The sequence below is a fragment of the Otolemur garnettii genome, unplaced genomic scaffold (assembly GCF_000181295.1).
Source record: "Otolemur garnettii isolate 467f Iridium unplaced genomic scaffold, OtoGar3 scaffold00001, whole genome shotgun sequence".
NCBI lineage: Eukaryota > Metazoa > Chordata > Mammalia > Primates > Galagidae > Otolemur > Otolemur garnettii.
In genome coordinates this window covers 41328100-41341544 of record NW_003852396.1, presented here as the reverse complement: position 1 = coordinate 41341544, position 13445 = coordinate 41328100, and the positions used below count along the sequence as shown (strand labels likewise).

Sequence of the window (13445 nt, the reverse complement as noted above, 5' to 3'; positions counted from 1 at the left end):
GGGGGGGGTGTTGATGCTGTTGGCTTAAAGGAATAGGGCGCTGTCCCCATATGCAGAGGTGGTAGGTTCAAACCCAGCCCCCAGCCAAAAAAAAAAAAAAAAAAAAAAAAAAAAAGAAAAATGGTGTTGGGGACTTCAGATGGGGCCTGGATCGCATAGTCCACAGCCTTGAAAGACAGATCCTGGCTAGGATCTGAGCAGGAGGGCCACAAGACTCTGAGCTGGTGGGGCCACACTCTGAATTTAAAAGGAGAATGTGAGTGAGAGTGTGAGTGAGTGAGTGAAGGCAGAGCCCTGGGTACCTGTCCTGGAGTCGGTGACTCAGGCCTGCATCCCTGTGACTAACACATGCTTCTTTTAATACACTTGTTTTGAGTCTGTTCCCATGAGGAGGTCATTACTCCCAGATCCTCAGAATTGGCCAGCAGGGCTCTAGGGCAGGAGCAGACACACCCCACCCACCAGGACACTGCCAAGGACTAAGCATTGGTTTCCAAGTGCATTCCCCCAACCCCGTCTCCCTTGAATTGAGGCAAATTTGGGCCACTGGGCAGATAGAGCAGCCCATGGTCTGTTTGGAAGAAGCATTAAGGCCTCAGCTCTCTCTGCGGGAGACTCCCTAAATCCCAGTAGGACAGAATAAAGCTGTGTGTCACTGTCATCACCTACTTTAAGGGAGCAGCCAGTTCTCTTCTCAGAGGAGGCTGTGTTTCTGCCAGACTCTGTATGTGCAAAGTCCAGTGTTGAACCAGTGGTGGTGGGAGGGGGGTTGAGGAGGGAGGAAATGTGGGGTTGAGGGGTGAGGCTTGAACTGGAGACGCACCATTCCCTCTCTCACTGCCAGTGGACTCCCAGTGAGACCTGAGGGGCCTGCAAGGGTAGGCACTTAGAGAAACTAAGGCACAGAGAAGTGAAGTGACCGTGCAAGTGTCCAGTGGTGGCCCCTCTAAGAGTTCCCTAAGCCTTCCCAGCCATTCTATGAAAGGCACATTAGCCTGTACTTCATACCCTGGAAGCTGTGAAAATGGCTGATTACACCACCATTTGATGGCCAAGCCTGGCTTGGGAGACAAGATTGAGAAACAGGGGGTGATTGTCCTACCACAACCTGGGAGCCACAGGAACAAAGCCACAGAGGTGGCAGCCCAAGGATCCGGGGTTGGCTCTCCCAAAGCCAGGCCCATTCCAAGCCACTTGCTGCACCTGGGCCTCTGACAGAGAGGAGAGAGCACTGGGCTGGGAGCCAGGACACCGAGCCTTTGCCTTCTTACCTGTGGCTCTGCTCCTGGTCAACCCCATAGACAAAAGCTACCCTTTCTACACTGCAGGGCCCTGCCACCAGCTCTAAGTTTTTCCTAGGAAGTATTGCCTTGCCTTCTAATGCGTATTTTACTTACTTCTGTGCATGCTATCGTTGACTGTTTACTTCCTCCTACTAGAATGTAAGCCTCAGTAGGGCAGGACTGTCACTCTTCTTCCCTAATGTATATCCCAAGAGCCAGAAGTGCCTGATGCTGAGTTGTCATGCAATAAATCTTGGCTTAATGAGTGACAATGGTTTAAAGCTGCATGAAGAGCCTGATGGAGACACAGCCAGGGGCCTGGGTGGGGTGTGGTCATGATGTGACTGGGACATGCTTATTGGCAAGAAGTGCCTCTGTCAGGCCCAGCAGCCCACGTGTCCCCAGCAGGCTTCCTCCTGCCCTTGCTTAGAAGGAAACCGAGTCAGGGGCCTTGGGAAGTGTGGTGGCTTTTCTTGCCCCAACTTAGCCCTCAACTCTGAGCAAGCAGTGACTAAGTCAGGGCTTCCTAAAGATGGAAGAGGGGCAGGGACGGGAGAAGGCCTTGCCTGGCTCCACCTTGATGCCCCAGGCAGCAGGAGGGGGCTGAACCAGAGAGAAGCAGGTGTGGGTCCTACGGACCAGCCAGGAACACAAGGCCCTCATCCCTCCCGTCATCCCACCAAGGGTGCTGATGACCTTTTTCCACAGCAGAAATTCCCCCAGGGTAAGGGGAATCCTGTCCCTAGCTGGGCAAAAAGACTATCCTGGACCCTCGGTGAGGATGATGACCAAAAGGCCTCCAACCATGCAACTCGCTGTAATGTAACCCAGGGACTATTTTCCTACTGGGGAGAAAAACAAAGGCCAGGTAGGTCAGGTGACTTTGGGTCAAACAGCTGACCCGTAGCTGGCCTGGAACAGGATGCTAGGTGTCTTGATATTGTACTATGACTATTTTCAGCGGCACTGAAGATTGGAAAGAGTTTTTTCCCATTGCCCTTCTGGGGATGCTCCTGACACCAGGGGTGGCCTTGGAGAGGTGGGTTTGGTGAGATTCCTTGCTGCTTTCCTGGGGACCCTACCCACATACTTCTCCCTACAGAGGTAGGGGCCAATGAGGGTGGGCCCAGTTATATACCAAGAGGCAGCTTCTGATTTTTCACTAATGTAACAGCATGGGCAGGTTTGTGCATCAGCCTAATAGCAAGGGAGCAAACTGCAGTCCCACTAGCAGGGGACACAGCACAGCACATCCAGCCTCAGCAGGAGCCAGAGAGACGGGATGTGTTCAGAGGAGCATGGTCCCAGCAGGGCCAAGACACCACGCCTACTTCATACACCACAGCTGAACAAGTGGGCTTCATGTTCCTTTCTAGAGTTGTTCATTCCAGAGGCCACGTTTCTCCGAAGAGACGTGCCCTCTCGTGCCCCAGCCTGCTATTGTTCTCAGCACAGGAGGTGACAGGAGGACAAGCAGAAAACAAGAAAAGCCCTAAAGCCCGAATTAAATCAGCATCCACACTGCACTTCATTGTGTACTTAACCTAAATGAGCTTCCTGCCTCCCCGCTTCCTCCAAGCCCAGCTCTGCACCGCAACCTGGGTCATCCTTCCAGGACATGGAGTGGACCCTGGGGGGGCTTACTGTAGTCCAGAGGATAAAATGAAATTCCTCTACACACAGAGTGGTCTCACTTTTCACTCTCCACACCCCCACAGATGCTTTTATCCTCAAGTTCAAGTCACACCCAGACATTCTCCTTTCCACATTGCGCCCGCCCTGCCTGCCTGCCTCTGCCCACGCCAGCCCCTTTCTCCAACACCCTCGCCCTACACGTCTCTCTGGCAAAATCCTCCCACGTAACTTTCAACACTCCGCTCCCACGGTACCTCCTCTGTCACTCCTCCCCAGGTTTCTCTCCAATCTGTTCCTACCACCTTGCCCTTTACCCAACTAAGGAATTAATGCATAGTATGGGATTAGGTTTGCCATGTGCAACTGCCATTTTGTTAGGCCCAAACCAGCCAAATAGTGGGAATTTTAGGTAGTAAAAATGGCGCTTATTTCTATGCCGACGTGCTGTTTCCCATCTCCATTGCAGCGTGGGAGCTGCAGCGTCCTCCTCTTTGTTTTCTTAGCATCTGGCGCAGTGGCTGGCATGCTCTGGGTACCCGCTAAGCGCCTAAGTGCCTGCTGAATGAATGAGCACCGTCTGGCAAGTTCGGGGGCCTTGTCTGTTCTGCTGTGCTCAGACACAAAACCAAAAATGAATCCAGCACCATCGTAAAATATCTTGCAAATGTTCATCCCAGCCAAGCCAGGCTTTAGATGTTTGTCGATGCAGGTCAAGCAGAGCATGAGAACGTCTCAGAACATGCAGGGAGGGGGGAAGCAAATTATTCAGGACAACTACCTTTCTGGAAAGGGAGGCAGAGTCAACAGTCGCCGGAGAGGAAGGAGCAGCTGGATCAGGAGACGGAAGGCAAGAGGGAGAAGACGGAGGATGAGTATGAGACAGGCCTTTAGAGAGGAGTTTATTCTGCACAGAACAGAAACAGAAGAAAGTGGGATTATCCCAGGGGCACGTGGAGTGATGCGCCCTCGGGGAAGCAGTCCCGTGCCAGGGCACTCAAGAGGGTGGGGGACATGGAGGCTTGTGTCTCAGGACAACATGGAAACTCTGTCTTTGGAGCCAAGCAGGATTATCTGGCTCCTGGTCACACTGCATTCTGCTATAACTATTCCAGTTCCCTTGTCACACAAAACGGCTTGCACAGAGCCAATCTGTTCCTGCCTACATCCTCCCAGACACCAGCGCTAATTCCTGAAGCCCTCGCTCTGGGGCTTGGTATGAAGTAGCAGCTGCCAGCTTAGGAAAGGAGAACCGGGGCTGCTCTGGGGCAGATGGCCACAGCGGGAGCCCTAAAAAGGACAGCCACACGGAACCCTAAAAATGAACTAAGTGGAAGTGTCCTTCCCATGTCAAGGATGCCGCCAAGTAGCAGAGGACACAGGCGTGGAGGAGGCTGAGCAAAAGCAGCAGAGGAGGTACATTCTAGAGACAGGTTTGCCAAAAGTGAGAGAGGATTTCGCACGTACCCCTACCCGCCTGTGGGATCTCATTTTTGATGCTCTCATCTCTCTGTGAACACATGCTCTTCTTAGCCAGCAAATTTCCAATTAAGTAACTGGCTTGGAGGGGACTATTCTTTCTATTCCAAGGCAAAGTCGTTGTTCTTGGCTTGGCATGGCCTCTGGGGCAGCAGAACGCAGGGTCACAGCATGTGGCTGACGTCATCATTCAGAGACACAGGGCGATTTCTCCACTGTGCCCCCAAATATCAACTGGTTTGCGTTCACCTTAAAGGCACTGTGATTCTGGCAACTGAGTGGGGTTCCCTCTTCGTGTTGACCACTAGGAAGCTCAGCACCTACTCAGAAACGGTCAAGGTCCTGATAGGACATGTTTCTCTTTGGTTATGTTTTCCATTGACCTGAGTGTACATTCCTGCCTAGGTCTTCCCTTTGTGATGATGTATCTACATAGTTGGAATCTTCTCATTCGGACCTTTTTTAGAGGCCAGCTAAGATTCTTTAGTGGCTTGAAAGATGAATAGCCCCTCATGCTATAAGAGGAGGAGGAAGAAAAAAAATCAAGCTCCAGAGACTGACTCATGGTCATCTGGCTGAGTGTCCGACCTTTGGGTTCCTGGGGAATCTGAAAGCTCCCTGTGTTTACCTGCGGGAAATCCCCTTGTCCAAACATGGAAGCGAGGTGGGCCGCCTTCTCCTTAATGTTCTTTTTGTGAAATTCCCTATTGGCCAAGTTCTGCGCCCTCTTCTGCAATCAAGACGAGAAAGGAGAAAGAAAAGACAAGACAGTGACAGAGGCCGTCACGGGGGCTTGGCAGGCCCCCACCCACGGCAGGACAGGAGATAGGGAGTGGGCGGGAGGGGAGAGGAGAAAGGAAGCCACTGAGACACAGAGAAGGACAGGGCAGAAAGCGAGGCTTTCACCTGGAGAATCTTTTCCTCCACTTGTTGCAGCCGCCGCAGCACTCCAGAAAGGGCCTGTGTCCCCTGGCAGGGCGGGGACAGGGCAGCAAGATTCTCTGGCCTGCCCAGCTGCAGGTCAGACTTGGCTCTGGCTCTCCAGGGCCTGCTCGGGCACTCACCACCTGCAGACACTTGCTTGAGCTCTCTGAGCACGTGCCCCGTCACAACCACAGGGGGGAACTGGGAGAGAGGGAAAGTTAGGCTTCCTTCTGTATTGCGGCCCTTTCATAGACCTCCACTGTGAGGAATCTCCCATGAGGACCAGAGGCTAAGGGCACAGCAGGTGCCACCCTAGGAAAGATTTCAGCCTCGCCTCAGGTGTTGACTTCCCAGCACCTGCATCCATATCGCTTGGCATCCTTGTTAATAGCACACAGTCTGGGGCCTCACTCCAGCTCCCCTGAATCAAAACCTGTCCAACCCTGTGCTCAATCCTAGCTCCACACCAAAATCATCTAGGGTACTTTTAAAACAGACCCAAGTCTGGGCCCAGTGCCCAGAGATTCTGTTTTGATTGTTCTGGACTGGGCATGAGATGCTGACATTTTTTAAAAAGCTTCTCTGGTGATGCACACAGACACAAAATCGATGTCTTATATAAACACTCACCTTACTCGACCTCTACCACCCGGAAGCAACTCAATTTCTAACGCTGACCAGGTGTCTTTGAAATTTGTGGTCAGTAATAGTGATTGTGGTCAAATACCAAACCCAGAGATGCTTGCTGGAGCGAGCCACAGAGCGTGGCTGCCAGCTGCCTCTCCACCCACTGTGCAGGTCCACAGCCACTCTGGCACCAGTAAGGGCATCCCTGAACCCCAGCTTCACCCCTTCAAGTGGCCAACGGAGCCCATTCCAACATCACCTTTTCACTGACTTGGAAATCAGCCCATTCAAAAGGTCTGCAAATAAAGCTTTAGGGCATCACACAAAAGACCCTGTGTCACAGTTTGGTTTCCCCCAAGTAATAGCATCAAGAGCATGGTAGTTTGTCATTCGTGATGCTTCTCACTGGCTGAGGGCCCTGTAGGAAGTATTTCCCAAGGCTGCATTCTTGGTTATTCTTACCTATAAGAGTGGTGATCTCACGTGTGTCTGCTTTCCTACACATGTGCCATCAGCCCTATTTGGGGTGTGGGAGACCCACTGACACCACCCCTCTGGACTACAGCCCACCCTTGGTGTCACTAAAACAACAGCCACCAGAAAGAGCCCTACCTGCCTTTTCAGAGGAGGTGATGGGCTGGGTGTGGGCTCCTGCGGTTTGGGGCTGCGAGAGTGGACAGGAGGGTCAGAGGAAGAGCACAGGACCGGCTTACCTATCCCTGAGACACGGCGCTCCTGGGAGAAGGGTGAGTCCGAAAAAGCAGCCACAGGAGATATGAAGGAAAAGGTGAGTCAGATTGAGACGCTTAGAAGGAGGAGAGGAGGGAAGCAGGGAGATGCAGAGTGCAAGCAGAGAGGGCGCTGGGCCCAGCTGGGAAACGCGAGCCCTGGCCCTCTGTCCATGTGAACAGCAAGTCTTAGCCTCTCCTCCTCTCGGACAATGTGTGAATCCCAGGACGGCCCTGCTTTTGGCTCAGACACCAGGCCCTGCACGGGCACTGCCAGAGCCTGGACCAGGCCAGAATAGCCAGCCTGGGACCGGAATGTTCCTGTGCTTCAGGGGGAACAGAACCCTCATTTACACTCTGGGACTATGAGGCCAAGCCTCCACGAAGGCACAATTCAGAAAATTTTTGGACAATTATAAGTCTCAGAAAATGGCCTCCTTGTAATAAAAGCACTTCACTTTCTGGGGAAGGTCAGTTAGTCAGGAGTGGTAGGGTCTAGGTTGAGATCGTGGAAATGGCTATGATGGCCTCTAATACCAATTAATCAAGAGTCTGTCCTCCTGAAAGGAGCCTGATTCTGTCATGTGACAGGTATTCTCTACTGAATAACCAAAGCCCCTTTTCCAAGCTTTTGTAATGTGACAACAGCGTTCCAAAGGAGATTCAGAGGAGTAAGTGAATGAACCACGGGGCACAGACCTCTGAGCAGAGTCAGAAGTCTGCAGCCCAAACCACATCTCAGATTCATCCCCTCTGGGCTGGATGGGTCTTCTCACCAGGGACTTAGGCTGGATCCTCCCAGGTAGCCAACACCTCAAAAGCTCCCCCAAGCTGTACTACCTCAAAACTGGCTGTGAACCAAGTCATGGTTGGGAAGTAAAACTAAGTTAGGGAAGGGATGAGTTTAATGCAGAACAGGCACCAGCCAACTATGGCTTGTGGGCCAAGTCTGTTTTTGTAGATAAAATTTTATTGGGACACAGCTGTGCTCGTTTGTTTAGGTATTGTCTGTGGTGCTTTTGTGCTACGATGGCAGAGCTACATACTTGTAATGGAGAGAGTATGACGTCCAAAGTATAAGGAATTTGCTATCTGGCCTCTTACAGAGAAGACTGCTGACCCCAGACCTAGAAGAAGCCTGAGACTCATTTTACCCAGGCCTGCCTGGAGTATCTGAAATCAGTCACTAGCCTGAACCTTCCGCTGACTTCGGCAGGTTCTGATCACCAAGAAGGCAGGTCCAGGGAGCACTTCGCATGACTCACCTGCTTCAGGAGCGAGGGGTTCCGAGTGTTCTCCTCAAACTTGGCCAGCAGCTGGTTTGCCATGGACTTGACTTTGTTCTGATTTCCACCTTCCCTACTGCTGCTGCCCTCCTGGTTGGAGTCCAAGCTACAGGTAGAAAAGGTTGAAGGCTGCAAAGGTCAAAACAATACATTGGTGGCTGGATCCTGGAACCCAGATGTCAGGGAGGGGGATGAAGACTCAGAGCGGGGGACAAGGACTCAGGGCTTGCGACTAGTTTGCTGAAGAATGACTCCCTCCATGGCCTGAGGAAGTAGGGCGGCCACTCTGCAGAGAAAATGTTCACAGGACATGTGCGTCCAAAGGATGGGCACAGTTAGAACTGGGAGCCAGACAGGGTGTGAGTCCTGACTCACTTCCCCGCCTGTGACCTTGGATATTTAACTTCTCTGACGTTTCCTCATCTGTAAATGGAAACAGTCATCCACTTCACATGGGGATTGAAAAAACCGAATATAATAACGAAGTGTTGACCAAAATCGTTTTTAAAATACATCCTGTGGCTTCAAAGAGGTGAAGAATGTGGGGGTGAAGGAAGCGGGAGGGGTGTCCCTCAGGCAAGGCACAGGCTCTGGGCTTCTTTCTCCTCTCTACCCCCTACTTCACCCAGTTCTGCTCTGTTTTTGCTTTTCTAAAACCCTTTTAATTTAGAAGTAATTTTAGGTTTACACAAAAGTTGCAAAGATAGCACAGATTACTCCTGTACACCCTCCCCCAGCGGCCCCCAATGTTAACATCTGGCATAATCATGGTACTGCTATCATAGCTCAGAAATTAACACTGGCACAATCCTATTAACTAAGTTATAGACTTTATTCAAATTGCACCAGTTTTTCCACTAACATCCTTCCCTCCCCCCCACCCCAGGATTCAATCCAGAATCCCACCCCGCATTTAATTATCATGTTTCCTTAGTCTCCATCTTACTTTGTCTTTTATGACCTTTGGAGGATACGGGGCAGCTATTTTATGGAAAGTCCCCCAATCTCTGTTGCTCTAATGCATTCTTATGATTAGACCAGGGTTATGTATTTGGGGGGAAGGCGACCATAGAGGTGAAGAGGCCTCTCCTTCTATCACAGCAGGGTGTGTGATAGGAATCTGACTTATAAGGTATAGTCTTTGATGCTGTTTTATAAAATAGAGTTCCATATGAGACTTCCCCAGCTCACCTGCTAACAGTAAAACCTGTGACAACTGCCAGTGTTCTATAAGTATGTCTGTTTTCCTGACTGTGGATTCTTCTCCCATAGACCTCAGAAGTATAAACGGTGTTGCCACGCCAAATGGGCAGCCAGTTTCTCAAGGATATCATGAATCTCCCTCACAGAAATAGGCATTCTCAAGCCAACAAGTGTTCACTCAGAAGAAACTTATGGGAAGAGGCCAACTACCGTCAATTTTTAAAAGAAAAGAGCCCTAAGAGTAGCACCCCCAGGAAACCTTGTATGCACAGCCCCTCTGAAGTGTCAGACAAACACAAACTAACAGGGCACTGCCGGCTTCAAAGTGAAAGGTAATGTAACGTGGGCCTGAATGAGAAAAGGGGCATGTTTCCTGGGGTGATCAGTGTTTGTGCAAGACCAAAGCCAGCCAGGACACTGGGCCACAGAGGCTGGCCCTTTCAGATATTACTGTGCATGTGAATCAATCTTCAATAGCAGATTTTAGGAGGTCTGGGGTGAGTCCTGAGAATCTGCGTTTCTAATAGGCTCCCAGGTGATGCTGATGTTGCTGGATCTTGGACCCTGCTTTTGAGTAGCACGAATTTAGAAAGAATTACTGCTTTATTCAAGCTGACTTTAAGCAAGACTGTTGCCCCAGAAAACAGTCCCTGGCAATCTCAGAAGGGGCAGATGTGAACCAGGTTTCTTTCCGCTGTACCTCCCGTACCACCAACAACAGAAATGGCACAAAAACCCCTCAAGTAAGCCAAAGATGAAAGGGAGGAAAAGACATTCATCTGAGACCCAGTGTACCTAAAGGGGGCATCCTGGGAGGAGAAAGGAGCCAGGGGCAGGCACGGAGGGTGAAAGGCAACACCAGAGCCCGGGACACAGAACGTGCCTCCAGCCCTGTTAGGCAGCCTCTGCTTCCTCCTCTGAACTCTCTCCCTATTTGCTGCTTCTTGCTCACTCCACAGTGAACAGGTAGGGAAGCAACAGTTCTTGAAGAAATCGCCCAAAGAAGTTCTGGGAAAATGTTCAGACAAGGGTGATTTGTACTCATTAGATAGAGCAGAGTTTTTCACATTTTAAGATATGAATGGAGCTCCGGGTTTCCCTTATCAGTTTCCCTTGGAGCGTCCCAGGAGATGGGCTGATAGGCAGCTGCCCTCCCCCAGGTAGGTCGCATGGTTCTGTTCATTGTATTTGTTATAAAGTTCACTGTCGTAAGGTGGAGCAAGTCAGACGTGAACAGTGTGTATTATGAATGTAGAGCAATAAAACCTCCTCGTCCGTGTGAAATAGAAAAAGCCTCTTCTGAGTCCTGTATGTCAGGTATTGATATATCATATAGATTGTCCTACATGGTTCTAAGTCCTCATTTTGACAGCACCTTAAAGCATCTTACTTTGTTGGCAATATGCATACCTGTGGAATTAGAATGGCTTTAAAAAAAATAAAATGTATACATAGGTCACTACGAAAGTTTTGAGACAGACTGTGTCATGGTCCATTATTTCACTTCCAAGAAGCACAGTCAACAGGGTCTTTCCTGATTGGCCCATGCAAGTTTCAACTTGCTTGGCTTGTCTATGTTGTGGGCGGGGGATGCTTCATTTATTTACGTCCATGTGGCTTTTATATAGCTTGACTTTTGTGATCTTAAAACATTTATAATGATCCATGTATCTCAGTTGTCTTTAAAGAGTTGCCTGGGGAACAGGAACTGATACTGTTTTTCTAGGGATTGATTCTTCAGAAGCAGGTTAGAGATTAATGTTCTTTGACAGAATAGCCTGTAATTTTATACTATCACCAGAAGGTGGCACTTGTGGGTAGAAGGACATTTGCTTTGAAGACTAAAAGCACAGAATACATAAAAGAATACAAACAAGGTCTGGGAGAAAAGGGGGATTGCTGGTGCCTCTTTACTACTTACTATTCATAGCGATTACATATTTATTAACATTTGTGACAGCATGCTCAGCATGTTATGCACATCATCTTATTAATCTTTAAAAATCCTGTGAAGAGTCATGATTGCATTTTAGAGATATGACCCACACCCAGCGGGGTTGTGTTTCTCAAAGTTACACAAAGTTAACTTTGTGTTTCTCAAAGTTAGTGAAGTGAGGACCAGAATCCAGAATATTTTTCCCTCAAGCTAAGCTTGGAACACAGCGGTTCATGAGAGAGGACAGGAAGAGGGCCAGGGCTGCTGCCCTGGTCAGGCAGGCTCGTGGCCACTGGTAGTCAGGAAACAGCCTCTGTTTGAACTGACACTGTGCTCACAAACCTCTTCCGGGTTACTGAAGCCTTTCCGCCTTCGTTTGTTCAGGTCACTGTCTCCGATTTGGCCATCCACCTGCAATGGATGAGAAAGGACTGTGAGTTCAGGGGCTGGCAAGGGCTTCAGCCCCACTGAGATCCCAGAGGCTATGGAGCTGGCCCTGAGGTGGCACTACGGATGTATTCTTGCTGCAAACTGCTGCTAGTCTACAGGCAATCATGGTAATGAGCTACCTTGCACTGTGACCAGTGCTGTTGCAGAGTTTTGTTCAGGCATGGTAGAGGGAACCTTTCTCTAACTGGGGAGCCAAGGGTTCAGTCAGAAGGGGTGGGAATTCCATCCCACAGCCAAGGTGTCCCTGTGACAGGGTAGTCTCCTCTCCAGTGTGGCCTGGGGCTTAGAGCAGTTGAGTGAGTCACCCCAGGTCACAGCCAGGCTTGCTGACTCCTGCAGGGGGTCCCTGTGGTGACTACTTAGAGCCTCTGTGCACCTTGGGATATTCTGCTACGAGAAGGTGTTTCCACTCCAAGGGATTCTCAGGCCCAAACAGGCTGTCCAGGGACTTGATGGCAAATTAAGTCTGCAATCCAGTCATATCACAGCTACTAATAAGCAATATTTTCATTTCAAAGAAGCATTAGATAAAGCTTGGTGACTAGTGTGACCATACAACCCAGTTTGCTCAGGGCAGTTCTGATTAACTGCTCCCTCCGCCCTAGCGTAATTATAAATGATGCCTTCTTCCATCTCAAAGACTCCTGCAATAGACAGTATATTATGTTGCCCTATAGCCCCTTACAGTCCACTCTGCTGCCTGAATCTGGACATTTGAATCCCAGATCTCAGCTCTACCCAAACCATTGCATCACCCCTGCAAGGCTAACGAGGACATGCCTATTGTCAGGCTTCCCTTCTAAGAGATAAGTTAGTGGGACTATGAAGTTGAAGTCATGCTATGGGCTAGGCTAGGGCTGAACTTGACATCTCCTCTGTACCCTGTGGGCAAGCCTAACCTCGTCAGTGGGCTAGGGTCTACCTGGGCTCCTCTATCCCTTTCTGAGGTTAGACATTTCTATGACTAGCATCCAGCCTCTGGGGCCATCGCTAAGGGCTAGCTCTCTCAGGACCATGTGTCCCTTCTGTAAGGGGCCACCTGCACTATCAGAGGGGCCTGCTATGGCAGGTCCAGTTTAAATCCTAACTTTCTACACTTTGGACTCAGTGGGAAGGGCTACAAGCCACCTGCTCACCTCAAACCTAGGCAAGTAGCCCAGTAAGCCCCATAGATCCTAATTTACCCAGTCACAGGAGGATTCTTTCACCTTCTGGTTATTCCAAAACAAAGAGTATGGGTGCCGCAGTGCACAATCCACCAAGTCCCCTGCCTCCAGCAGAAAGCACCTGCTTCCCTGGCTCTGACCCTCCCCATCACCCTTGCCCCCTACCCATCTTTACCAGCAACAGTTTTTCCAAAAACAAGATCAACCACAGTTCAGTCATTGATATTTGTTCAAAAATTTGACCCAGAAGGTACAAAACAACAGATCAAAGGGCCCTGCCTCCTCTTCAACATTTTCCTCAGCTTCTAATAAATCATTATTCTGTGAATGGAAATGATTTCAAGCCAAAGGCTTGGGCAAACACCAAGAGAAACAGATGACCTTATTTGCAACAATGTTGGGTCTTGGAGGCTAGGCCTGTCTGGGCCCTCAGCTCCAGGCTTGGGAATGGAGCCTGTGAAAGTACAGAACGTCCTATCCAACACAAACACTCCATGCATAATATTAGGGTTTTCGGGGGGGGGGGGGTTGTTTGGTTGATTGTTTCTACCTTAAAGGAGGATTTGGCTTTTTCCTCCAAAGAACAACACATTTTACTCTCTCATTTGTACTCAGTAGCCCAGGGTGAGACTGCTTAACCATCCACAATCTGAGCCTGTACATATCTGAACCAGCCACGGAAGCCGTGGGCTTATAAAAGGCATTCCTGGGGGAAGAGTACCCAGCCAACA

The 13445-nt window shown here is 49.9% G+C and overlaps 1 protein-coding gene across 7 annotated transcripts in view; it reads right to left on the bottom strand.

Annotated features, from left to right (window-relative positions):
• Positions 1–13445, bottom strand: part of LOC100954750 (F-actin-monooxygenase MICAL2) — a 226707-nt gene that overhangs the window by 89198 nt on the left and 124064 nt on the right. For all 7 annotated transcript variants that reach the window (XM_023516167.1, XM_023516250.1, XM_023516270.1 and 4 more), the window contains exons 16-17: positions 11441–11509; positions 7939–8088 (exon numbers count right to left, since the gene is read on the bottom strand). In XM_023516167.1, coding sequence (XP_023371935.1) covers positions 7939–8088; positions 11441–11509 — 219 coding nt within the window. The remainder of the gene's footprint in view (positions 1–7938; positions 8089–11440; positions 11510–13445) is intronic.